The sequence below is a fragment of the Haliaeetus leucocephalus genome, unplaced genomic scaffold (assembly GCF_000737465.1).
Source record: "Haliaeetus leucocephalus isolate CR32 unplaced genomic scaffold, Haliaeetus_leucocephalus-4.0 Scaffold194, whole genome shotgun sequence".
NCBI lineage: Eukaryota > Metazoa > Chordata > Aves > Accipitriformes > Accipitridae > Haliaeetus > Haliaeetus leucocephalus.
The window spans coordinates 276075-303103 of NW_010972630.1; the positions used below are offsets into that span (position 1 = coordinate 276075).

Sequence of the window (27029 nt, forward strand, 5' to 3'; positions counted from 1 at the left end):
TATGATGCAGTTACAAGACATGCAGACTGAGAATGTACATTTTTAACACAGGATTCTAGTTCAAATATTAATGGAGCAATTGTTTTACTCACTTCAGGATTGGAATTTGCTCATATTCAGTCACTGATAGTAAATATGCAATGGTGTATACTCATTTGTTTATAGACCCCCGTTAGTTCTTCCAAACTTCCATGAGACTAATGATGCTGAACCTACAGTCTCATACAGTTCCTTAATGACTAAAAAGTACCAAAAAGATCATGCACTTACATGCATTCAAAATGTCATGAAACTTTATTTATTTTATTTTACTGTCTTAACAAGAAACAATGACAAGCAATGTTCATTGAGAATAACAGGAAGAACCTTCCACTGGGAATTTGAGGTGCCCCAGCTGGCCCTTCTATCTGCACCTTTACTAGTAAACTACACAGTGCTAGGGAACATCCCCAGGTAATGGTACTTAATTGTCCATACTGTGACATTGTTTGCACAACCTGGCATGGTTTAACATGGGCCATTTCCAAGCAAGTGAATTTTTCTGTAGGCAGTCTGTTCCTGGCTATCCTGTTTTAGAAGATAAGATCTAGCTGGTATTTCCTGTGTGGTGGGTCTAGTATTGGAGAATTGGTTCTGGATACTTTTAATTTACAGTTGTAGGTACAGCTCTGTAGGCATTACAGGACACTTAGTCTTGTTGTTCAGAGCAGGCAAACATGGGAAGAGCCATGCCCCTGTCCTTCATTATACCGAAGTGTATGGACAGTTTCTTCCCAAAGTACAGTTAGGACAAAAGCTATGGGGTAGCAAAGGATACCCTAAAAGGAAGAAACCAGAACACGCACAGAAACTCTGTGACATATTTGCTTCTTGGGCAGTGTAGGTTTACAACTACCTAGTTAATTTTCAATTTTTTCAAGAGCATAGACTCACTTCTATCCTACTCCACTTTCAATAATTCCCAAAGTATCTGTTACAAAGTACAAACAGCTACTTAATTATTCTGATGTCATTGTATATTAATAACAAATTTAGCTTGATTAAGTCCAGGAATTAAGCTTTTAGTAATCCATCTGTTGAACAATGATAAAGCATAAAGATCACTTTGTTTTAATGTGTGAAAATAAATGCCTTTTGTTTTTTAATCAGGTTGGCTTATGGTTTAATGGAAATGAAGATCTAAGCATAACAAAAAGTTGCACAGAACCCTTGCCTTTAGATAGGCTAAGACATCTCTTAAAGGTAACTTTAAAAACGTAGGTATTTTGAAGAGACCACTCACTATTCTAACCTGAGAGGTCTTATTCAAAAGTTTCTTGGATATCTTTTTTCTCATAACTGTTGCAGTATTTCTGTGGGTTTTGAGGTCAGGTGGTGCTTCAGAATATGATTTCCATGTATAAAAACCTCAAAGTTAGAAATAATGTAGCAAGGAGTCTAGGAATTGTCCTTCAGTATTCTAAATCATGGTCTACTCAGAAAGACTTAATTATTCCTGTTCTCCTTTGAACTGCATTAATTTTGCTACACAGTAACCAGCTTTGTAAAGAATGGGAGGCAAATGATCCCCGCATCTAAGCTCGTGGAAATCTCCATGAAAGAGGGAGGTAATAGTGTGATCTGAATACAAAAAAATGTTTTGGACCTATTTGTCATGACACAAGATTTTATTAATTTCTCCTTGTTCCATGAAAGTCCTCAGCCTAGAAAAGAAAATACTACAAGTTCTGTTTCCCTGAATGACAGACACACTTCTGATTTTTCTTGATTTACACATCGTCAACACATTTTTAAAGATAATACCACTTATCAGCAGTCATTACTTTATTTCATCCTTTTCTCTACAGACTTTGATTTGTATTTGATTAAATTCCACTTGTAGAAATTAATTTACATATTTTTGTCTATAGTTTTTCTTCAGTTTATTTGCTGATAACAGAAAAGATCCTGCTCTGCTCAACTATACTCAGATGCTCCTTTATTTTGCCTCCCACTCTGATCCAGTTGAAGGTGTTTACAGAGCACTTAGCATTGCTACTGGAACGTATATTCATAGCGAAGAAGCAGCTTCTCTTCCATGTGTGGTAAAATATTACAGTAAAATATTAGGGAACAGTAGTGGTGCTTGCAAATTATAAATTACCTAGATTTCTGTATATTTTCTTATCCTGTGTAGCTCCAGTCCTTACAAGTAATCCCACTGACTTCATGGGAATTCTGCAAATAGTTTCACTGACTTTGGTAATAATACTCAGAAGTACTCTTCCAAAAGTCTGGAAATTTGCATGCCAAATAACAATGAAAGCTTAAGATATTTACTGGTAACTAATCCTTGTAGAGATGAACAGAGGACATTCTTTGACCTAATCTTAGACAATTAAGTCCAGCTATTGATCCCCAGGAATTAGACTGTAGTGTGATTTATGGTATTGTTATCTAAAAATATAAAACCTGATATTATTGCTGGTCTTACTTTATTTTCTACTATGTTTCTTTGGGTTATGTAGAAGTATATACACCTTTGTTGTTATTTTCAAGTGTTTTGGTTTACCTATAAATCAGAAGGATTAATAATTAATAATTAGTTTCCTATGAAATAATTTTTAAAATTATTTTTAGAGCCATGATGACTCTACTGTCACATCAAATGAAGCTGGGGTTTTGAACATTGTTAGTATTTCTGGGGTATGCTGTTATTTTTAAAGTCTCAAATTTGCCATTAGTGCATTGCACGCATCAGTTACTTATTATTGAAGTATAAGTCATTTTTTGAGACATAAAATATATATCTGTACACACCTTGGAAAGACCTTTCTCTTCTAGATAATGAAATGTTTCGCTATGCTTTCACAACCACAGTGACTCTAGCATTTGCCTAATACTTAAAATACAGTTGTACTCTCCAGAAACAGTACAGAAAGGGCATTATTTTACCACACAATGTAATCCTATACATATTCCTAATTACATTTTATTACTTCAAATGACAAAATATGTTATTGTACTCCCTTGTGTCTGCTTTTATTTGGCACAACAGAGTTTTTGTCCATGGGAGAGATTGAATAAGGCAATTTCCTTTTCACATTTCATAGAAAGAAGCATGCTGCCAATTGGATACAGTAGATCTGAACTTAGTTTCCCATTTCCCGTATTTCAGTGGAAAGTTCTAACTCTGACGTCACTAGATATAAAGCAACACAACCTGTTCTTCTCCTTACTGTCTTCTGCTTGGTTTGATCTGTTTGCTTGGGACTTTTGTAAGATTGTAAGCAACTGCACTGGCATTATCAGCTGTGTGTCAACGACTTGTCTACCTGGACATCAGCAAGGCCTTTGAGACTGTCTCTCACAGAATACTCCTTGAGAAGCTGACGGCTCATGGCTTAGACAAGTGTACTTTTCGCTGGGTAAAAAGCTGGCTGGATGGACGAGCCCAGAGGGTTGTGCTGAACAGAGTTAAATCCAGTTGGTGGCCAGTCACAAGTGGTGTTCCCCAGGGCTCAGCACTGGGACCAGTTCTGCTTAATATGTTTATCAATGATCTAGATGAGGTGATCAAGTGCACCCTCAGTAAGTTTGCAGACACCACCAAGTTGGGAGGGAGTGTTGATCTGCTCAAGGGTAGGAAGGGTCTACAGAGGGATCTGGACAGGCTGGATTGATGGGCCGAGGCCAATTGTATGAGGGTCAACAAGGCCAAGTGCCTGGTCCTGCACTTGGGTCACAACCACCCCATGCAGCGCTACAGGCTTGGGGAAGAGTAGCTGGAAAACTGCCCAGCAGAAAAAGACCTGGGGGTGCTGGTCGACAGCCGGCTGAATATGAGCCAGCAGTGTGCCCGGGTGGCCAAGAAGGCCAACGGCATCCTGGCCTGTATCAGAAATGGTGTGGCCAGCAAGAGCAGGGAGGTGGTTGTTTCCCTGTACTCGGCACTGCTGAGGCTGCACCTTGAGTCCTGTGTTCAGTTTTGGGCCCCTCACTACAAAGAAAGACATGGCGGTGCTGGAGCGTGTCCAGAGAAGGGCAACCAAGCTGGTGAGGGGCCTGGAGCACAAGTCTTGTGAGGAGCGGCTGAGGGAGCTGGGGCTGTTTAGTCTGGAGAAGAGGAGGCTGAGGGGACACCTTATCACTCTCTACAACTGCCTGAAAGGAGGTTGTAGTGAGGTGGGTGCTGGTCTCTTCTGTCAGATGGCTGGAGGTAGGACAAGAGGAAATGGCCTCAAGTTGTGGCAGGGGAGGTTTAGAGTGGCTATTAGGAAAAATTTCCTTACTGAAAGAGTTGTCAGACATTGGAATAGGCTGCCCAGGGAAGTGGTGGAGTCACCATCCCTGGAGGTGTTCAAAAAGCGTATAGATAAGGCATTTCAGGGCATGGTTTAGTGGGCATGTTGACAGTTGGACTCTAAGATCTTAAAGGTCTTTTCCAACTTAAACCATTCTATGATTCTATGACTTCTTAAGGCTGTGAGTCACAGGTGAAGGGAAACATTTCCATTCAATCTTGAGTTAACAACGTATCTCTGAGAAGCAAGTGTTATACCCCATCCAACCTGAGAATTTCCTCATGCTTAGTTTCCCACTCAATGTATTGGCTCTGAATCTGTGCTATGTCTGATGTATGTCTCACAATGTATTATACAGACAGTTAGTGCACCTAATTCATCTTGGAGAGTCCCTCAGAAACCTAGAAATATTAAGAATTAGATGCTAAATGAACATCTTGCATGTGTGGATTCTCTTTGACTTTACAGTTGTCTTTCATAGGTTGGTGCTCAGAATTGCAGGCCTCATAGAACATAATTTTAATCTTTTCTTTCTTCTTATGCCTTGTGTTCCATATGTGTACACTTTAACAATAAAGTTGAATACAGAAAAAAGAGAACAAATAAAATCTTGTTCCACTGAAGTGAATGAGTTTTCATGATTGGCTTCAGTAGGGCCAGCATTTCATGCAGGGTATTCAACAACCGCAAGGGCGCAAAGAGTAAATTATGAGTTGGTATTGTGTCATGTTTGAGTCAAGCTCCATCAAATAGAATGACATAGATCCCTGAAGACCTCCAAAGTGGTTTTCAGCACCAAATTAAGAACCTAAACCTTTTTCTGTCTCTGGCTGTTTACATGTGATCTAAATATCCCAGTTCTCGCTACAGGTACTGGAAATCTAGTAAATAATATTAGTGGAGTATTAATCAGTGGAACATAAAGCTCTATCAGCTCATCTCAAAGGACTTTGGTAATACACTTTAGATAGCCAGCTTATAAGTAGGCACTTAATGCAACAGCACCTAATTTGTCTCTTCTCTGTTTCTTGTTCTGGGCTGATAATTGTAATGACTTCTCATTACTAGATGCCTACAGAAATAAGTCTGAAACTTAATGATGTTAATAGGAGAAGATCAGACAAGCATATTCTAGAGACTTTTGTTACTTTTACTAACTTCATAGCAAAGACCCTTTTACTTAAAATACTTAGCTTTTAAGTCTCAATAATTTTGTTATTGGTTGTGTAGATCTTATAGCTAAACATAAACAGTAGTGGGAGGTAGAAAAACCTAAGTGCTGATATTTGTGTAAACTCCACTGTTGAATGTTAAAAATTTTAAAAGGACTGTATCAATGACTCTGCTCCTTGTGTATTGAAAAAGACATGTATTAAGGCCACACATAGCACAAGTGTGACTGAATCTCAGCAGTCTCTCCCTCCTAATGAGGAAACAAATGGTATGTTCAATTACATGCACTTTCCTGTTACTGGTTAGTCCACACAGTGGCCTAATCAATGAAATGCAGTTTCCTGTTGTTGTTAATGGTTAGTCTACACAGTGGCCTAATCTAGTCAAAGCATTGTTCATCTGTGTGAGGTCCTTTCTCATCTTTGTGCTCACAAATCTCTACGGCAGGTGGGTTTTTTTTCTCTTTGGCCATCTCCAATAGCACCACAAAGATTCCTCATTGCTTGTTTATAGTAAACTTCTAATTTTTCTGCATAAAGCCTTTCTCATTTTTTCTATGGAGAGCTGGTGAGCCTATGTTAACTGTTAGCCAAAATAAAGTTCTTACAGTGACTCCTTGTTTTGGACTAGAAAATTCATGCTGGTGTTTTTATGTGAACATCCAGAATTACCAAGTTTGCTCCTTATACAAACACAAAATTCTTGGTAGTATCATAATTTGTAACTATTAAATATTTTTATGTTTTGTTGCTCTGAAGAATATTAATTTCTCAGTGGAATGTTGGCCGCATTCCTGGAAAAAGCTGTTTATTAGATTTCTACTAATGCCAACATTATGGATATTTCTGGACTCTTGGGATCTATTCCTTCATCTTATAGTTCAGCAGATAATTTTGTGTGAGTTGATGATTTTTGTTTTGTAAGAACTGAAGTTTGGAAGTATAATCCACTTGATCCTTAATGAATGTCTAACTAAAACAGATTACCTACTGACAGACTATTTATCACCAAGTATTATATCTATGCTTTATTTTGTTAGGGTTTTCCTTATACCAATATAGTGCCAAATGAGAAAACTTTAATAGAAGATGAAAAAGAAGTCTTGAATTACATGGGTGAAGGAATAATTTCAATGGCAACTCTACTCAAAGTGTTTCATACTGGAGGAAGTAAAGATGAAGATAATCATAGGTTTAGTAATCTGGACAGGGAAGGGAGCTATGATAAGGTAGGCTGGTTGATTTAAAGAAGCTTTTGTACCTTGCATTAGGTGTTAAATAAATACCTGCTGCAATCTTTGCTTTTCCCCAAATTTTTTAAACACTTAATAAATTGACCACATATTATTTTTCTTAAAGCATTTCATCAAAATATACAAAGAATTAGGCACTGAAGACCTGACACCCATCACAGTTGGACTCCTTTTGAAGCATCCTTTCATTCAAGACTTGATCAACAGGTATCAAGAATACAAGCTTCCTGTAAGTATTGCTTTCTGGGACCAAGAACTTCGTAAGTACACATATTGAAGTTGGCATTATCTCAGACACATAAATATAATTAATTTAGATACTGCCAATTTGCAGTGTAGACCAGATATATAGCATAGCAGGTTGTAGATTAGATCAGTTGTTTTGTTTTCCATGAAAACTCCATCCATCAAAGACTGCACTGCTTTCTGACCTATGTTTTTATACCTGTCTTGCTGGCCTATAGCTGCCTACAAGTTTTCTACTGTGTTGTCGCATGTGGCATTGCCTTTCCCCCCACCCATAGGAAGGAGCCTGGTTGAATTATCTTCCCAACAGGATCTTACTGCAAGACACTATAGGATATGTGATAGAACACATTCTATCCTAGGCCAACCAGGCTGCAGAAAAGGGTATGCAGAGGTAGTACAGGTTCAAATGTTGTTCCCTGCCCTAGTCTAGAGCATCCCTGTTACCTGCACCTATGTTTAAATGTGCGTTAAAACAGTTACACATAAGGCAAGTTTGGGCCAGTGTATCAACCTATTAAATGTGTCGAACTATGGCAAAAATACGTGATATACAGGGTGTAAGAAAATAGTGTGAGGCAAGATAAAAGGATGTTTGCATTCGCATGCCTGAAGTTCAAACATAAACAGTCTTCACAACTTTGAGATGATCACCACCAGCGACACATAGTGTCCCACAAACTGTAAATCTGAATAAGATACATGATACTCCAGGAGTAACTTGCTATTTCTTAATTATATTCACCACTTGTAAGAAGTGAAGTGCCCAGCATTTATTATATTACTTATAATCATCGTTAGTAAAAGACAAGATATAAGAATAAAAAAATATATTCACTCTGTCTAAGGGTTAAAAATTTATTTGCTATAGCAGGAAGAGATACAAAAGGAAAATGTAAGACAAAGACAACACAACTGAAGATTATAATTATCAATGAGTATCTATCCTGCCTATGTTAATGTCTCAGCCAATTTGGGAAGATAGACACCGTGGAATGTTAGGTCATTCCTCACTTCCTGTCCCCATTCTTTCTTCCTGACCCTTTTTATTTGAGTACTGCATTTCCTAATTTGAACATTTTTTTCCAGCTTCACTGAACTTCTTGTAGACCAAAGCATTTCTTAAACTAGCTCTCTGTTCTGTACCCAATCCATCTCAAGAACTGTTCTTTGCACAAACACCTCACTGACTACAACATTTAACATAATGCAAGCTCCTCACAAAGACCAAATATGATGCAACCTGAAGTAATATTTAACTAGTGTCTAAACTGAGTAATGCCATATGCATTTACTCTGCTCTTTACAGGGAGGGGGACTTCTTTTTAAATCTTTTCACACTAACCAATAGCTGAATATCAAGAGCACAGTGTCTATTCTTTATCAAAAATTCTAATCTTCCTGTACCACTTTCAGGAGGAACTGTGTTATATAGCTTAAAGAGTAGATTGTAGCATACATTTAAAATTTATTAGCTACCATCTATCACCTATGTTATTTGTGGCTGGTAGGATATGTCAGGGCAGTACAGTTATAAAAATTGTCAGTCTATGAGAAAAGGTGTAGGTGGGAAAAAATTGTATATGAATCTTGGCAGTAGCTGAGGGTTTCAGTGCACATGCTCTAGCCCAAACAAGTTTCCACAGCTTGTCTACTAAAGACATACCAGTATTATTACATTTAAATAGTACATTTTTCTACTTATTTGGCAGATTCATTGGATGCCTGTATCTCCTGACTTGACAGAAGATGCAGAGCTTCAGTTTTCATTTGTAATACTTAGAATTTCCTCTTGCAAGGGCTTATACTGACTGTATCTCAAATATAGTCCTCTATGGTTTCTGTACTTAAAAAGAGAAGATTATATTCCTTGACTGTACTGGTAAATACAGACTGCTGTTTTATGCATGAAATCAGCACTTCACAGTTTTACTTTCAAATTCTGACTAACTGGGGAAGAGCTAAGACCACAAGTTCTTACTCAACATTACAGCAAATTATTATATTCACCAGCAAACAGGCATAGAGACCCAGTGGCCATTGTTTTATGGAGGTTAGGATTCTAGTCAAAAACATACGTACTCCAGGAAGAGTTTTCCTCTGACAATTCTTCATAGAACTATATTTGGTGAACAGGTGAATTTTTTTCTTCCCAAAACATTTCCAAAGTAAGTAAACAATATTTTTAGCACCAATTATTTTTTCATAAATTCTCCTGAGACTATAAAAATCTCTATAAAAATGAAATTTAACCACAGTGCTGTTATTCTGAGATCTTTTACAAGATAAATATAGTAAGTTAGGGTGTGGTTTCTAAGGTTAAAATGTTTCTACTACTGCAGTCATAAACAGTGGAAAATAAAATGTTTTGCTGAAAACTATAAATGGAATATCTAGCTTACAATTTTTTAAATTTGAGTTAGGGCACCTGATTCCTTTGGCCTCTTGATGACCTCTTCAATTTTAAGCAATACTACCTCTGATAAAAATATTTTCTCCAGTTGAAATATATTCTTGTCTTTTGAAGGGAGTTTGTTTTCTCAGTTCATATACCAGTGGGCTGGCAACATCCTACATGGTAATTACCATTCTGTTAGCCTCAGTACAAATGCCAACAAATGAACAAGCTTGGAAATTCTATTACTTTTTCATCTGGTCTTTTCTCTTTTGATTAGAAGTCTTTCTGGTCCTGACTCGAACTTTCAAGTGGTTTGCCATTATCAATACATTTTTTTCACTTATCAAATGAAATTTATTCCTTTAGAATACTTAGACCACACCTATATGTGAGTGTGTGTTTATGACTACACTTCATTACATTCTGAGTTAAATTGTCTTTAAATACATTTAATAATAAAAGAGAGACAAATTTTATTAGACCAATTGATTCAGATGGAAGAAGCAAGCAATTCCACTTTTTCCACTGCATATGTTTGTCTGTTAAGATTGGTCTCTTAAGGAGTCTTTTTCAGGCCTGGTATTATTTCTTGTTACAAATTTTGCCTTCTATCCTGAGACTGTCACAGATACAGTAATAGAGAAACAACCGCACATTTTAGTAATTCTGCATTTTTATTGTAATAAATTTAAATACTGAGTCTGGGATATATTCTACTTCTTTAATTCCTAATGCTTGCATTAATCTATTATTTTCAGTGGACTACCTTCTTATAATTACTGAGGATAGCAAAGTAGTTTGTTAATTAGCATTCAATTTGTTGATATCAAAACTATTATGCATTTCATAATGTTATGTTACCTTTTTTTATCCTGCTTTCAAATCCTGAATAGTCCTTTTTAAAAACCTCTAGGTTTGAAGATAGGGATATCATGTTGCATTTCTATGCATCTGTGTTTTGAATACATGTAACATAGGCCCTTGCATCAACCTTGTTCCTTCTAAATTAATTGTCATATTATTACTGCTGTTATTGTTGTTGGTTTTGTTAATCATTTTGGTAACATCACTCAGATATTCATTCAAATAGGAGTTCCACTGAAACAGGATTTCTAATAACGTATAGTTAACATGTCTTTATAAAAAAAAAAATTTATTGGTATGTGGAACAATTATTACAAAACCTGTTTATAGTCACAGTAGGCATTTAATATCACACAACAAACATTCAGAACTCCATGTATCATTTAACAAAGTAAAAATGCTTTCTGTATAGGCAGAGTTCATACAGATTACATTCAGTAAGGCTTGAGGTGGACCATGTAGTTCATAGTCAATGCTTTGGCAAAAAAAAAAGCACTGCTGAATCACTGTCTACTCATAGGCAGTAGTTGTAATACTTATGAAACTTGAGAAACCTTTTTCATGTGGTGTTTTAAATGTCCCAGTGTGGAAGAGAAGGAAAATTTAACTCGGTGTTTAAATACCTAGTTTAAAAAAGAGACCTATATTGTGCTTCTCTTTATTCCATGAAAATAATCTTAGGAAGTGCAAATATACATGAAAAATACTGTTTCTTACATTAAAAAAATGATAAAAATATCTATTCATGTAACAGAAACATTGTTTGCTTCATCAAACACAGACATAGTACATCTGTTGCAGTACTATTTCTCCAGTGTTTCGAGGTTATTTAGTTTTGGTTTCCTCTGCAAAACTGGTAGTTACATAAGTAAAATCTGTCCAGAGGAAACTTTTCTTCATTCTTAAATGCTGTTCTGTCACTCTCTTTTCTGCATCAGATTATAAATTTCAATCATACCATTCTTACTTTTAGACTGATATTTAACATATATTTCCGTGGCATTGCTAGAGCATAAAATTTCCACTTCCCACACAATGGAGAGTATTGGATGCATCACTAGATATCATTTGCTCCACAATGATCAGCAGTAGCTTTCTCAAACTTATTTTTTACAGGAACATATACTTGTACTTTCTATTTAGAACTCTCATAATAAAATTCACATTCTATCACGCCAGAAGCACTACAGTTTACTGAGATCCCCATCTGCTTCATGTGGTAATGATAAGTACTGATAATGAACTTGCTGAAGGTTCCATTTACTAACATTTACTTCTGTTGAACCGGAATTGAAACTCCTTTTTCTGACTCAATGTGCTGAAAAAGGCCTCCTTATACTGAAGTATTTCTTAGAGTCAAAGATAAATGTTAGTAGTACCTTCCAAAACAAAGTACTGGTAAAATTATCTTTAAAAATGGTTCTTCTGTATTCACTGAAATGCTCCTGATATTTTGCAAGGCATGTGAGGCATCATTACATACAGGCCGTTTTTGCTTTTGAAAAAAGGTCATGTCTTCAAAGTATGCACAAAATACCTATTGGAGTATGTATTTGAATTTGAACTATTTTATTTTATAAAAATTCTGACTGGTAATTATTCTCCTCAAGGAAATATATGTTGACAATACCAGAAAATGCTAGGAAGTTAAATTACTATTTATCTTTTTATTAACCATTCAGCACATTACTTTTTAAATCAAAAATTCCTTGTTCATCCTACTTACACGATGAATAGTATTGCTCAAATTGGAAATAGAGAAGATTGTGCTAATACAAAATTATCAAATACTAACAAATCAAACAATGTGTTATAAAGAATGCAGAGCTGTGAAAAAATTAACTAAATGTGGGTGGTTTATGCCAAATGTTAGTTACTTTTTTATTATTATTATTTCTACCTCCTTGGAGTGTTGTTTAAGTTCAGCCTGAAATATGACATATTAAAAATGAAACTTTATTGAAGAATTTGTCTTTGTATGTCCTGAATAATATTTGCTGGTTTAAACAACAGTCTTAATACCTTTCTTTGCTGATAAGTTTAAGCTGATGCTTAAGATCTCTGCTTACTTTAAGAATTGCATTTTAACACACTGTAGTTTTGTAAAACTGCTGAAGGCAATGATATTGTGTGGATAACATGAAAATGGCATGATATTAATGATACTGCAGGAATTCTTTTAGAATTTGCCATGAAGAATGTTCTTTCCACAATTGTCACTGTATGTTTATGTTTTCATGAGTGCACTGAACATACATAGTGCTATGATAGTGTTGGTTTTAGTGCCCTTCTGCAAGACATCTTATGTAACCTAGAGAAAGTATAATTTATAGCAATGTATCTCCACTGAAGTTAGTTTTTCATCATAATCTTCTACTCACTAGTTAGAAAGCTCACCCCATGGAAAGACAGACATTATTATTACAAGTTTTAAGGTAGATAAGGCTCTGACATGAAATGACCTTTTACTGTTTCATTTTCCTTTTCATAGGATATTAAAAGCTTTCTCCAAAGATCCGAACAAGCACAGTCAGCTGACGGAAAAAACACCACATGTAAAGACATCAATGTATGAAAAATCGTTGTTCATGAAGATTAAGAAATCTTTTTTTTTTTTTAAGTTTGTAAGAAATGTGTCTTAGATATCCAGTCCTGCCTTCCATGGGAAAGGATTGTTTGGTTGTTGTTCTGAAAGCAAAACCCCATTGCAATTACACATTTGCTGTTACTTTAAAATTAAAAAAACCCAATAAACATAACCAAACAGAGAAAGTTATAGTTAGTTCATATTAGTTCATACTAACTAATCTGATGATAATTCAAAATAAAATTAAACCAGTTTCTGAACTTAAATAGAGCTGATAGTGTGTTCATTAATAATTGGTATAAGAACAGAGTATGTCTAGTTCTTGTAGGTGAGCTAAGATATCTGGTCACATTTTGTTATGTGTATAGTTTATTGATTCATTAATTTTTAATGAATTAAATGTTGTAATCAATTGATTTTTAAAAACATGTTGCAATTCATAGCTAATAAAATAAGTAAATCAAAACACTGTTTTCTCTAAGATCAGGATAAACTACCAAAAGGACACCATGTACATGAAAATGGAGTGCTGGTTGACAGCAGACGTGATGAATATTTGTTATCTGACCTCCGTATTTCTCACCTTCCATTACAGCTCAACTCTGCTACCACCCACTGAAAATCTGCAGGCTCCTCCAGTGCAGCACTGCACAGAGCCCAAGGGTATGGGTGTCACAGGGTGCTGCTCCTCAGTAGCCTCCCCTTCCACCATGTTGCACTGAGCAGGCCCCAACTGAAGCAGTAAGGTATGTGCTACACCACTTGCAGTTCCACTGCTGATTCTGCACGTGATATCGGTAGTGACTAGAATGTGCAGTGGGGTTCCACACAATTGTTTTCAGTACTAAAAAGTCCTTTTTTAATCAGCACAGTGTATTCAAGGGCACCATATACTCCAGAGACACGTTGCAGGTGTTCAGGTATGGTAGGTGTTTGCCTAAAAATCTCCATGGCACACGATGACACCTAGCGGATGTTGCCTTCTGTGGGAGGTGAAGCAGAGTCTTGGTGAAACATTCTCCTTATGTACTGCTGAAGTCGTTGCTTCTTTTTCTGTATCCAGTCTGACTCTTACTGGTTTCCTGGAAGTTGTTCTGGAACAGTTTTCATAGAAATTTTCTTGCTAATAGGATGTCTGTGTTTTCTTCACGTTTTATTCAACTTTGCTGTTCTCTTGCGGCTAGTTATGGCTAACTATAAGACGATAGGAACTATTTTTTCATGGAACTTTTTAACATAAATTTTAGAGCACTCTTTGTAATTAATTCCTCTGGAATTCATCATTGAGATGTCTAATAAACCCTCAGTTTTCAGTGGTACTCATTCTTCTGATCTACAGTTTCAAATTTTCTGAAGACTGAACATAGCAAGTAGGTAACTGCGATTATATGAACTCGGTATACCTTCTAATTTGCAATCTGTCAGCTGCCCAAGATGTTAGCAAACCTTGTGCATTCTACATTGTCTTACTAGCTTAGAAACATAATTAATAAGTAAATACTTCCAAGGAGCCTACTCATAGCTGAACACTGCTCCATCATTCTGGCATATTTTTTTCTGCATTTGGCAGTACCCTGGTAACAATTGCACAAAACATTTAAAGCTTCCTTTCCCTAGTTTGATTCAGCAAAGTACTCAAACATATGATGCTCTCTAAGAATACAAATAGTCCCATTGAAGTCAGCTAACTCATAGGGAACCACAAACCTTTGCCCTTTGTTGAGATGTGCTATCTGCACAGAATACTTTTACATTTTTAATGTAACTAACTTTATTACTTTTTAGCCAAGTATGCATGACATAGTATAGTAATTGCATAACATTTGCTGATGTTCCTAATGAGGTTTCTAAATTGCCTGCTTGAGGTATAAAACAATTATGTATCAAAAAAGCAATAGCAGCATACAAAAAAGAGAAACTGGCATAGTTATAGTTAGACAATGACTAGCAGACCTACCTGTAAAATACATTTTGTTTTCTGTCATGATATAATAAACATTTTTTCAGGTTTTTAGAACTTGCTGATGTCAATAATGGCAGATTTGTTTGTTAATTAAAGACAGTCAAATTTTGAAAGGAAAGTTGGTAGTCTAGCGGTAGCAGATCAAAGCATCTATATGTGATATATGAAGCTCAGAATAGAACTCAGTAAGATTATCACTTCAGGCAGATAATGTTGTGTCTCTTCACTCTACATATTTTGTGCTAACCACACTGGCACATTGTAGCTAAGTACTATCTTAGAAACAGATGTAACTTTGTTGTGCCCCCGCAAACCATGCTAAAACCTCAACATCCTCGTTTTACTTATGACAACAGACTATGATGCATACAAATTAATCTGCTTTGTTACCAGGATCATTTCTTCACATAGCACATACAACTTGGTAAAAATTTTATCCCCAATATTCTTGAAACCCTACAGAGATATATACATTCATACAAGACTTTGGCTTTTTTCTTCTTATGTGAAAATATTACGTGGATAGAAAAAAATTACAGTGCAGTTCTTGCCTTTTGCATGTTTCAGAATCTCTAAATTTTTACTTTTGTTTCATATTTAGTTTCTTTAATAAAAGCCAGCTTAAATTACTAAGTGTTAAATTCTGACTTTGCATACTGCAGTTCTCCATGTGAAAATAAAAGGCATTGTTTTCAGGAAGGCTTGCCTACCGTCTGTAAATCTGAGTGTAAATCTGAGGTAAAAGGTTACTTCAGCTACTGGAAATCATAAATTACTATTTATGTAAGGTTCCTCAAGTGTTACTCTTTTGTCAGACACTGTTTATATACTTTACCTATGGCCTAGAACGGAACATAAAATCATTACTGTTAAAGTTTGAAAGTAAGTGCAAATTGTGGAGCAATGCCAAATAATAAAAAGTGAACTGGGTTGCATGGTGAAGTGTCAAATAGTGCATATTTCTGTGTGGTAAATTAAAGGCATAATTTAAAAAGCAAAGAATGTATGCCCTGACAATAGCAACTTATTTTTGTTAACCGTTACTACTTGAGTATAATTGAGTATCACGGTAGTGATTCAATAGACTTGGAGTTCCCAGCCTAATGCTGGAGCCCAGACATGAAAGAGGTCCTTGTATTTGTGGAGGGGGAATGCTGAGTACGTTTGCAGTCAGATTTGGTGGTGGAGTTACAGTTGTATCATGTTCAGTTTTCAAATCTACACTTCAAGCAGGATGTTGAAAACTGGAAAGTGTTCAGAGAAGAACCACAAGAATGATGGGAAATCATGTCTTATACCAGAAAATTCAAGGAAGTCAGTCCTCTTGCTTCATCAAAGGAAAGCTTAATGGGTGTTCAGATATCAGATTACAAGAATCCAAGTAAGGTATCTTCTTTCTGGTAGACAAAGGCAAGCAAGATTCGATGGCTGGAACCTTAGGCTTCAAAGTAACATGCAAATTTTTAACAGGGAAGTAGATTAACTGTTGAAGCAACTTGCTAAATATTGCAGCGATTTCCTCATCACAGAGTTGTAAAATCAAGATAGATAGTTCTTTTAAATCCAGTTTGTGATGGGAACTGAAACAAGAAATAACTGCATTTTTGATATTAGAATACATAATTAAAAACAAAACTTGAAAAATTAGTTTGGCTTTCAGTTAATTGTGTTTGATCCTGTTTTCACAGCATGCTATCTTTTAATGTTTTATTTCCTCTACTCCTTAACTTCACTTATTTCAGGTATTCTTGTGTGTGCTGCGTAGAAAATGCCTTGGATAGTTTGCCTTAGAAAAGATGCAAGGGAGTTTTTATTAACAATTTTCTTATCATAATCAAAATTACTTGTATTCCATCCCTGCAAAAATGTTTTTTCAAAAAAAACCCAAACTTCCAAAGTGCTGCTGAATTAGAATGTCTCCTACACTTGTATTGATTCACATAAAATCTCTCTGCATAAATCAAGCTCAACATTTCATTTTCTAAAGAATTCAGGCTCCATACTAGTCTGTTTCAGGGGTGTGATCCATTCCTTTACATAAGTAGAATCCCTCCAGGCACACCCCTCAGGAGAGTATGGTACAGGATGATTACAAAATTTACAAGTAAGAAGAACACTTTTAAGGACAGTATTTTTTTCACTTTAAAATGTGGCTATGTGGTGTCACATTGTCACCATAATAGCAAGAAGAGTTCCTCAATCTGCTCTGTGGTCCATACCTCAAAATTTCCACTGAGCATGAAGTTCAGCCATGGTTTGTTTTCATATTTTTCGTACGTGAAGCAAGCCATTTTGTGAAAAGCCTCTTAGCTGTGCTGAATTTTCTTAACGCGTGAAGGCTGCTAAAGAGAAGTCCTTCAAACCATTCAAAGAAGCACAGAATGATAGATGCAATCTGAAAATCAAGCATACTGCACAAATTTATTTGCAATATTATAGACATGAAATTAAAACAACAACAATCAAAATATTTCAAAAGATGTAATATTGTTTACTTTATCAGTACAAATTACTTGCTTTGGTGCTGCTTTTGTACCTCTAACAGATTCTGCAACAAATATGCAGAAGAAAAGCAATTTTATGTCATTCCTGATTTTACAAAATTTCCTTGACATTGGGAAATAATTTTTTTAATTATTTTTAAGTATTATGTGTAATTAAGATTCTGCAGTTTGACATATCATCATAGGAGATCCCTGCAAATTCAAGGACAGATGCAAAAGGCTGCCCCTTTAGAAGGAGTAACTTGTTGCAATAATGAACACCAGGGGTTTTCCAGCTGGGGAGCAGCTCTGCTGAAAAGGACCTGAGCATCTTGGTGGACAGCAAGCTGAACATGAGCCAGCAGTGTGCCCTGGCAGCAAAGACCAACAGCATCTTGGTGTGTGTTAGCAGGAACATAGCTAGTAGTTTGAGAAAAGTCATTATCCTCCAGCAATCGGCACTCATTATGTCTAGAATGTGTGTCCAATTTTGAGCCTCCCAATACCAGAAAGACATCAACAAATGGCAGTGGGTTCAGTGGAGAGCCACTAAGAGCGTTGGAGGCTTGAGCACTTGCCAGCAGAGGAGACACTGAAGGAACTGAGCTTGTTCAGCTTGGAGAATAGGAGGCTTTGAGGGAATCTAACAGTAGTTTTACAATACCTATGCCACAGTTATCAAGAAGATGGAGTCGGATTCTCCACTGTGGTGCATGGCAGGGGGACAAGAAACAATGGGCACCATTTGAAACATGACTGGTTCTGAGCAGAGGAAGGTGAAACCTTTTTCCCCATAGGAACAGTCCAGCAGTGGAACAGGTTATCCAGAGAGGCTGTGCAGTCTTGTGTCCTTGGAGGTTTTCAAGACCTGACTGCATAAAGCCCTGGGCAAACTGTTCTGACATCATGCTAGATGTTGCTTGAGCAAGAGATTGAAATAGATGGCCTCTGTAAATTCCTTCCTGAATTATTCTATGATCTTAAATATATTATTTTCAATTGTACCCTGCAAAAATAATTTACTTCATTGGTGTGACACAAGCATAACTAAGTGGCTTTTAACAACCAGTTTTTCTGAAGATGAAAATAGATGAGAAAGCTATCCAGTATCTTTGCTTATCTTTTGAGCACCATGATGAGAGTAATGAAAAAGTGAACATCCTTTCATTACTGAGATCAAAAGGTATGACTTTGGCTATCTCCAGGTAGCACTGTTGTTAAGCAGAAATGATATCTTCCACTGTCACTTTTAAACGTGTGCTAGATTTCACCCATGGCTTTGCCATATATGCATTATGCAATTTCTTGTTAATTGATACACAAAAATTGATTCGATAGAGTTATACAAAGAAAATAGAAATAAAACATCACTGCCTTTATTTAGTTTGGAAGCATTCATATTGTAAAGGTAAATGTAGGGGGAATTTCCGGACCTTTGAATATTCTATTCTTCATTTAAAGATTCTCTGAAACGTTTTGAATTTCATTTCCTTTGTCTTCTGTAGTCACTCTACATTCACGATTTCTCACTGTCATGGCTCAGTAGCAACATCTTTAGACATCCTTACGCTTCAGAATAGCAGAGCTTTGACTTAGTAGCTCAAGGCTTGACAAGGTTCTAGCTCATGGCCTTGCTACGTTAGCAACACAAGTGGTTGCCTGTACTTTGAAAAAACCTGTATTTACCTCGCAGTATGAATATCATATCTGTTAATTAAAAAGTAGCAGCAGTACCTGTCAGTAACAAAGAATGTGCCTACTCCCACTTCAAAGTTCAATTTAGGCAAAGAGTTCATTTTTCCTCTCTTCTTTTTCTCATAACAGTGGTTCATCTTTTCTTTGTTTCCAATATGTATGTGTATATATATGTGTATATATGTACACATATATACATAGAGAAAGCTAGAGTGTTTTCATCTGAAGAAGTTTAATTACATTCTGGTTAACTGTGAATTGCTGCATTTCCAGCAAATTACATTCTGTGCTTGATTTGATTTTTTTTTTACTTGCAGCATAATCAGCACTGTACTTGTAATCTGATCTACTGCAGAACTTCACAGATATTATAGCTATCATAAGGTAGGTGTAGGAGCAGGTCTTGATCATAGTCAGTCCTGCGGAACTATTGGTACTTCTAGAGAAATACCATTTAATTATGTCAGTGTAGGATTTTTGTTGGGCATTTTTAATTTGTTAATAGAAATAACACTATGTAAAAAAGTCAAATAATTGTTGTTGGTATTTTAAAAAACTGGATGTGCTGAAATCACCTGGAATTCAGGAGTCCTGTGTACTCAGAGCTAGATTAAACACAAAAAAAGCTTTGCAGTACCATGACAGCTGAATTTCAGATAGTACCTGTTGCAATTGATTTAGCATCATGTTTTCCTTTTTAGCCTCATAATGATTAATAGTGACACAGTGAAACCAGTGGTTTTTAAACTGGGCATGTCATTCACATTGTTTCTGGGAGGAAGCCTAAAAGGGAAGAAGGATGGTCTTGTGGTTAGGGTTCTGCAATAAGGATATATCTCTTTGTAAAGTGAAATGTAATATAGGGGTGTCAAAGCTGGCTGCAAGTAAGGTAATTAGCTAGTTCAGGCACTGGAGTCTCGCTAAAACAAACAGAGGCTGGTAATTGTAGTGCCATCGCTAAACTTAGAGCACCTGAACTTCATACTGCATTCTGCAGCATGCATGCATCCTTAGGAGACAAAAATCAGTTTTCTGAAAAATGCTTCTTTTCCATTCTTCCAGTGGCAAAGGGAGCAGGAAACAGAAGGTTTCAGCTTCGTTCCATGTCAATGGGATCTCAAAGAATCCATAGAAGCTTTTTTCCTTATTTTTTGAGATGAACATTGATCTCTTCAGGTGTTCTGCTTAACACTTTTAGCAACAATTAGCTTTTACTTTAAAAGAAGTATGTTTTCACTACCTCAGCCTATTTGGCTTTTTATCTCCCCCACCACTTCCTTTAAAATCTGTTGAATTAGATGAGCCCTCTGAAGCTTAGCCCATGGCATATTTTCACCTCTCATTATCTGAATTACATAGGCTACTTGACAACCAGCACAGCTTTATCTTTTCCCCAAGCAAACTATTTAGTTTGAATTGATCTTTCTTCAGTCTGGTGCTAAAGAAAAAGAGAAAAATCTTTCTGTTTCTTCATTATTCTCATGCTTGATTGTAAGCCCAAATAGTTAAAATGCAAGACTCCTTAAAAGATCCAAAGCTGAGCAAAGGAAGGGCTAGGGTGGCTTCTCAGAAACAGATGAATTAGAAGTAAGAAACAAGTTTCCTCTTCTCTACCACTACCCACATCTGAACATACAAACAACAAAAACAATGGTAAGGTAAGGAACAAAATGAGGACAAACTCAAAAAAAAAAGAAAAAAAGAGCTGGTACTCAGATAAAATCAAAGATTGTTTCCTACCATCAGTTTGTTTTGGAGCATTTATATTCATAGGGTGAATTTTTGTCTCTAGTAAAATCAGTGGACTGTTTGTTACTGCTTTCATTCTAAACCAAGTTTTCATCTGGAGATTTTACCTTTGATTGCAAGAAACTTCATCCTAAAGTTCCCACAAAAAGCCTAGTAATCCTTCCTGATGGTTTTTAGAAAAGTGTACATTTATGATTGCAAAAGATTAGGAGAGAGCGCAGACCATCAGACACCAACTTATTCTAACAATTACACTAATTTTTAAAAATGTGCACCTCTTGTTCAGATTGAATTCTAACTTCACGCTCCGGTGCCTGGACTTTGTTGTGCGCTGTGTTCTAAGCTGAAAAGCCTTCTTTCTTTTGGAAGCTAGATACAATGACCAGATATTTTCTTAATCTTTCATTTATAGAGGAAAAATAAAGTTAAGTTCTGATGTCTTTCCTCATATGTCTGTCTGGATGTTCCTCTATATTACTGAGCTCAGGTTCTGGAATCAAGTATGCCAAATATTTGGTCAGACTTTACAGTTTAAGCCTATCTAGAAATCAGGTATTATTATAATATTCACAACTCTTTTACCACCTTCTATATCCTCAATAAATTGCTAACAAAGCTTTCTGATGTGTTCTTAAAGTAGAAAGGCCAAATATAAAGAAATATGTTACAAAGGTTTAAAATTTAATATCCTCTTAGAAAATTAGTGAGCCCATATCACTGCAGAATATGGATGCAGTTTTCTTTAACATGCACAGTTGACAGCAGCTATGCTCTTCGTGGACCTGCGGGGGATTTGGGGGATGTGCTATTTTGGGTATTTATGTTATACTGTGTGTTCCTTTATTGATTAACATCTCTCTAATAATAAAATACTACCAGAGTAAGATTGATTTAGTCTATTGTAGCTGCAGCTTAACTTCACTAATTCCCTGTAAAGACTTTTGATGATGACACGTACAAGTCTTTTGCTTTATAAATACATGAATGAGATCAGTATTCTTAGCCCTTCACTACAGAAAACATGTGGCATTCCTTACATGAAGGCAAACTATTTAATGTGCAAAAGCGGTTTAATTTGTTGCTGGAGAGTATTACAGCTGATCTTGATCACATCAACGCTCTTGGAGGCTTAGTTATGAAACACTGACCTCACCTTTGTGTTAGTTTTATTTGTGCATATAAGTGGTCTAAGCACTCTCAGAGTTAGAGAACAGGCTAAGCTGTTAAATGGACTTAAGTGTTGTAAATCGCGTTTTCAGATCTGCATTATTCATTTGTCCTTTTTAATCTGCAGACAAGTATTGATACCAGACCTGAACAGTTACTCACCTGGTCTATATGTAGAAATGCAAACTCAATCTCATATAACATGGGTTTGCAAATTCTTACATTTGATCAAGCTGAATTAGATTTGTTTGACAGGAGTTGTGCAGTATTTTGAAAAATATTTTACCAGAGATTATCAAGATAACCTTGTCACGACGGTGTGTTAATGGCACTGGCTGCGTTAAACTGTTAGTCTCAAAAAGGCTTTTAGCTCAGATGAGTGTAGCATACACAAAACAGAGGCCAGGCAGGTTTTTGGGAAGACTGGCTAAAAGTTTTGTTAATTTCTATTACAGGCGTAAAAGTTTTGCTCATAAGTTTGCCTTCATGTAAGGAATGCCATGTTTTCTGTAATGAAGGGCTAAGAATACTGATCTCATTCATGTAGTTATAAGCTAGAAGACTTGTATGTGTCATCATCAAAAGTCTTTACAAGGAATTAGTGAAGTTAAGCTGCAGCTGCAAGAGACTAAATCAATCTTACTCTGGTAGTATTGTATTATTAGAGAGATGTTAATCAATAAAGGAACATACAGTATAACGTACATACCAAGCATGGCTTACACGCAGATGGTTTAGGGAAAAAAAAAGCATCATGTTCAGGGGCTTAGTGAGGCAAGAAGCTGTATACCTAAAAAGAATGTACTAATATATGTTATCATATTGCTTCTCCTTAGCCAAATAATGCATAAGCATGAAAAATTAACACTTAGAAAGACTGGAATACTTTCATAAAATTAAAGATGAGAAAGTGCAAGTGCAAGTTTGATATTGCTGTTTTTTCTGTGCAAGCAGAGAATATATTGTAGAATACCCTTGATGATATTCATCTGGCTGATTAAGCAATTATATTCAGCCAGACATACAATAGAAATCAACAGGTAAATGGTATTGGAGAAGGAGATACATAATTACACTGTCTAAGGAAAGGTATGTTGCTGGTATGTTTTTTCACTTCCAGTTATAAGGGCCAAATATAGGTACACTGATCTGAAACAGAAGGTGAGGTACTCCCAAGTTGCTCTGCCTTTCTCAGTTAATGTTTTGACAGATTTTGTACCTCCTGTTCTAGAGGCGTATTTCATAAGCAGGACACTGCACGCTGACCTAATTTGATCTGAATAGGTTACACTTCTAACACACTCAGAAATACAAGCTGACCTAATTTAGATCATCATACGTTACTGTGGTTAAAAGGTCCTTGCATTAAATTGATTGTCATGCTGTCCTGACTTCAGCTGGGATATAGTTAACTGTCTTCTTAGTAGCTGGTACGGTGCTATGTTTTGAGTTCAGTATGAGAAGAATGTTGATAACACACTGATGTTTTCAGTTGTTGCTAAGTAGTGTTTAGACTAAAGTCAAGGATTTTTCAGCTTCTCATGCTCAGCCAGCGAGAAAGCTGGAGGGGCACAAGAAGTTGACACAGGACACAGCCAGGGCAGCTGACCCAAAGTGGCCAGCGGGGTATTCCATACCATGGGAAGTCCTGCCCAGTATATAAACTGGGGGGAGTGGGGGTGGGGGATCCCTGCTCAGGGGCTAACTGGGTGTCAATCGGCAGGTGGTGAGCAATTCCACTGTGCATCATTTGTATATTCCAATCCTTTTCTTATTACTGCTGCCATTTTATTAGTGTTATCGTTATCATTATTAGTTTCTTCTTTTCTGTTCTATTAAACCGTTCTTATCTCAACCCAGGAGTTCTAATTCTTTTTCCGATTTTCTCCCCCATCCCACTGCATGGGGGGGGAGTGAGTGAGCGGCTGCGTGGTGCTTAGTTGCTGGCTGGGGTTAAACCACGACAGATGCTTATGTAAAAGTGAAGGGCTTTGGAAACTTCCAACAGCCAAAATAAATGAAATGAGTGTCTCAGTAATTGCTGTAGCAGCAGTGACTCAGTTATAATCATTTATATATTTTAGTTTAACCCATGTTTTAAGCATTTGAAATATCCTCAGGAAATATCAGGTCACTTTTTTCCTGCTATCTGAAAAGATGGCAAAGACATCCTTTGTCAGACTACTGCAGTGCTGGAGGACCTCTCCAGCCTGTTTTACATAATCTTGTGTGGTTTTCAAATGCAGAGTCAATAGTATTATTTAGGAACTTATTTTTTTTCTGCATAGATTCTTGCCTTCATGCAGTCAGAAAGGGCAAGTATCTCTCTACCTCTTCAGAGTGTCTGTAACTGACTCTGGAGGACTAGAATAGACATGAAATTAGGTCCAGTTAACCTCATCTGTTAAAAAGGTTATTTTAAAAGTGGTGGTGGCATTGTAGTAGGAAGCTCTAATTTTTTTCCTCTTCAGCTCTGCTGTTCAGTTGTTTTATGGTTCAACTAGCATTTTGGGCAAAACTAATAAGTAGTGCTTCTGAGGGGCATCACTGAGAGAGAGAGAGGAAGGACAGAAGCAGAAGCTGACAAATCCCAGGGACTGCACTGAAGGAGGTGGAAGGGAAAGGGGGGAGTGACAGAAAGATGGAAGGAAGGAGATGATGAAGAACATTACTTGAGGTATTTAGCAGACACTGAGACCTACTCTCGGGCAGTAGAAATATGCCCAGGCTATGTCTATATTGCTAAATAAAAAATGGTCAAAGACTATCGTGCCCTTATGCTAAGCCCAGGTTGGCTGGCATCCGAGCTGTGTAGGATTAACCTCTCAAGACTATAATGGTTGGGAAAGGGAAAGAGAAGGGGAAGGTGAAAGGGAAGGGGAAGGGAAGATTTTGCATCTTGCCAAGCACTAGGTTTTTCCATTTTCACCTGTGAGAATTGAAACTTCTTCAAAAGACGGAGATTTCTCTTATGCAATTAAGTAACTGTAGAGTGCTGATCTATGAGAAACATGCAGACCACAATCATTCATTCCCAATGCATACAACCAGCAGCAGGTTGCCTGCATGCTAGTGGCTCATTAGATAAAACAATTCTAGCACATAAACCACAGGCAAAAGTGTCACGTCACACCCACACCTAAATGAACCACTTGTACATCTTTAGGGTAAATAAAAAATCTACAGTGGTCAATGTTTTTTCAGAAGTACCATTGTTTATTTCTACACAACAAAACAGTATATTAGGTAATAAGTTTAAAAGAAGACATGGAACGAAACATGGTAACATGAATTTCTATATTTCTTTGAAGATGGGAAATGTGGTATAAGAGCTGAGTTTTAGTTAAGGTAATCAATTGGAGCTTGTCATCTGAAATAACTGTCGTAGACTGTCTTTTCAGATGTAGTAAATTCTTGTGTGGATTTGAAGGCACTAGATTTTTGTGGCTTTACAGCAGATGAAAGGCTTTCAGAGTAAATTGCATGACACATCATTAGCAGAGCTGTCAAATCCATCACTATATGTAGTTACTGTAATTATTATTTTCAAACAACTTTTTAAAAAAGCTTAGCCCCTTTCATCTTTGCCAGGCATTCACAAACTAATCCAAAGATATGCCAATGTACTTGTGATTCATAAACTTCATTTAAATTTTGGATTAAGGATTTTCCTTTTTTACGTATCAGTCCTTTGCATTTTTAGTAATTTGCATAATGCATGCATAATTTGGATAATGTAAATTACTATAACATTCTTGTTTATATGAGGTGATAAAATGGGAGGGAAATGAGCAACAGGTATTCTGGTTCATACATTAATAATAATTGTCCCCTTCACATCCAAGTACAGATGTTCGTAGCAACTAAACTAAAAAGCAATTTTCAAATGGTTATATAAAAGTAACATTACTCCTACAACTATTTGTTAATAATATAGGAATAGAGGTAGGAAGCTAAATGGAACAGCTGCTGTGGGCTATCTTTGCCTCACTGATGTCTATGACAAAATCCCACTGGTGCAGGAAGCCCCCCACTCGCTGCTGTGTTCCACTGCTTCTGAGCATAGGAAGCAACATTTATGGACCTTGATCACCAGCAACAAATCAATTATAAAATCTGCTTCTCTTTCCAAAATGTCTGTTCTGAGGCTTTCTAGCTCAACTAAGTAACCAGTTCAAACCAGTTAAAGTGGTTTAACTCTCCATAGTCCCCAATGCTGCTATCTTCTCTGTTGCTAGCTATTGTTGAACCCTCTGTTTCATCAACTGTGTATTCTTACCTTGGAACAGAAAATTTCAGGTTTTCAGTGCATGTGAAGTGTTGGTAATTTTTATATTAGTAAAAATATTTTAATAGTATTCAGGACTATAATAAACTTCTCAAGCTGTAAGTATTGGGTCTGCTATGTAAACAGGAAAACAGTTTTTTGATAGCTTCCTATCTGAACACCATTTTCTCGTTTGTACGTGCATATGAGTCAATTGTCAGGAAACTTCAAGATTCTGCATGTGTTTGTTTGTTAAAATACCACTTCTGTGACAGCATAAACCACTGTTAGATAGCAAAGGTGCCTGGGACAGATTCAGCATACCTATATAGGACCCAAAGCTGCATATTTGTGGCAGAGACAGAACATGCCCGTGTCCTGTTCTGGTTCATGGTGCATTTCCCACCCTACAGCCCTTGCTGCTGTGATCAGCTACTTAGTTAAACCCAGAGTTCACATCATAGTTTTACATAAGTGAACAATTTTAGAGAAAATAAAGTGAAGCTGACATAAAAGTGCAAATCAATATTTCTCAAGATTAAGAATTCACTTTTTTTGGTACAGCTTTTCTGTGATTTCAGAAAGGAGCAGAAGCGAAAGGTTTTATTATTGTTATTACTTTCTGAGTATAAAATCATGGTTCATGAGGTAACATTGTGGTTGGTTAAAATCCTGATTTTCCCAAACTCAGTTTGACAGCTACCATGATTTCACTGGAAATGCATATTCATTCATATAGTGCCTTCAGCTACTAATTACTGCTAAGGAGGTTGCCTTCATTAAGTCTCCAGTTGGACAGAAGTACAAAGTACTCCAAACCATGCAGTTCTGTTAAAATATTGGTGCTTCTTCCAATCTGGTTTCCTAACAAACAGTGTTCAGTGTTCAATTCCTCTTCCAAA

At 36.5% G+C, this 27029-nt stretch overlaps 1 protein-coding gene across 1 annotated transcript in view; it reads left to right on the top strand.

Annotated features, from left to right (window-relative positions):
- Nucleotides 1–12791, top strand: part of SPEF2 (sperm flagellar 2) — an 87954-nt gene extending 75163 nt beyond the window's left edge. Inside the window, 5 exon segments of the mRNA XM_010565640.1 lie at nucleotides 1150–1242; nucleotides 1911–2084; nucleotides 6496–6684; nucleotides 6809–6937; nucleotides 12708–12791. Of these exon segments, the coding sequence (XP_010563942.1) occupies nucleotides 1150–1242; nucleotides 1911–2084; nucleotides 6496–6684; nucleotides 6809–6937; nucleotides 12708–12791 (669 nt within the window).
- The last annotated feature ends 14238 nt before the right edge of the window (nucleotides 12792–27029 follow it).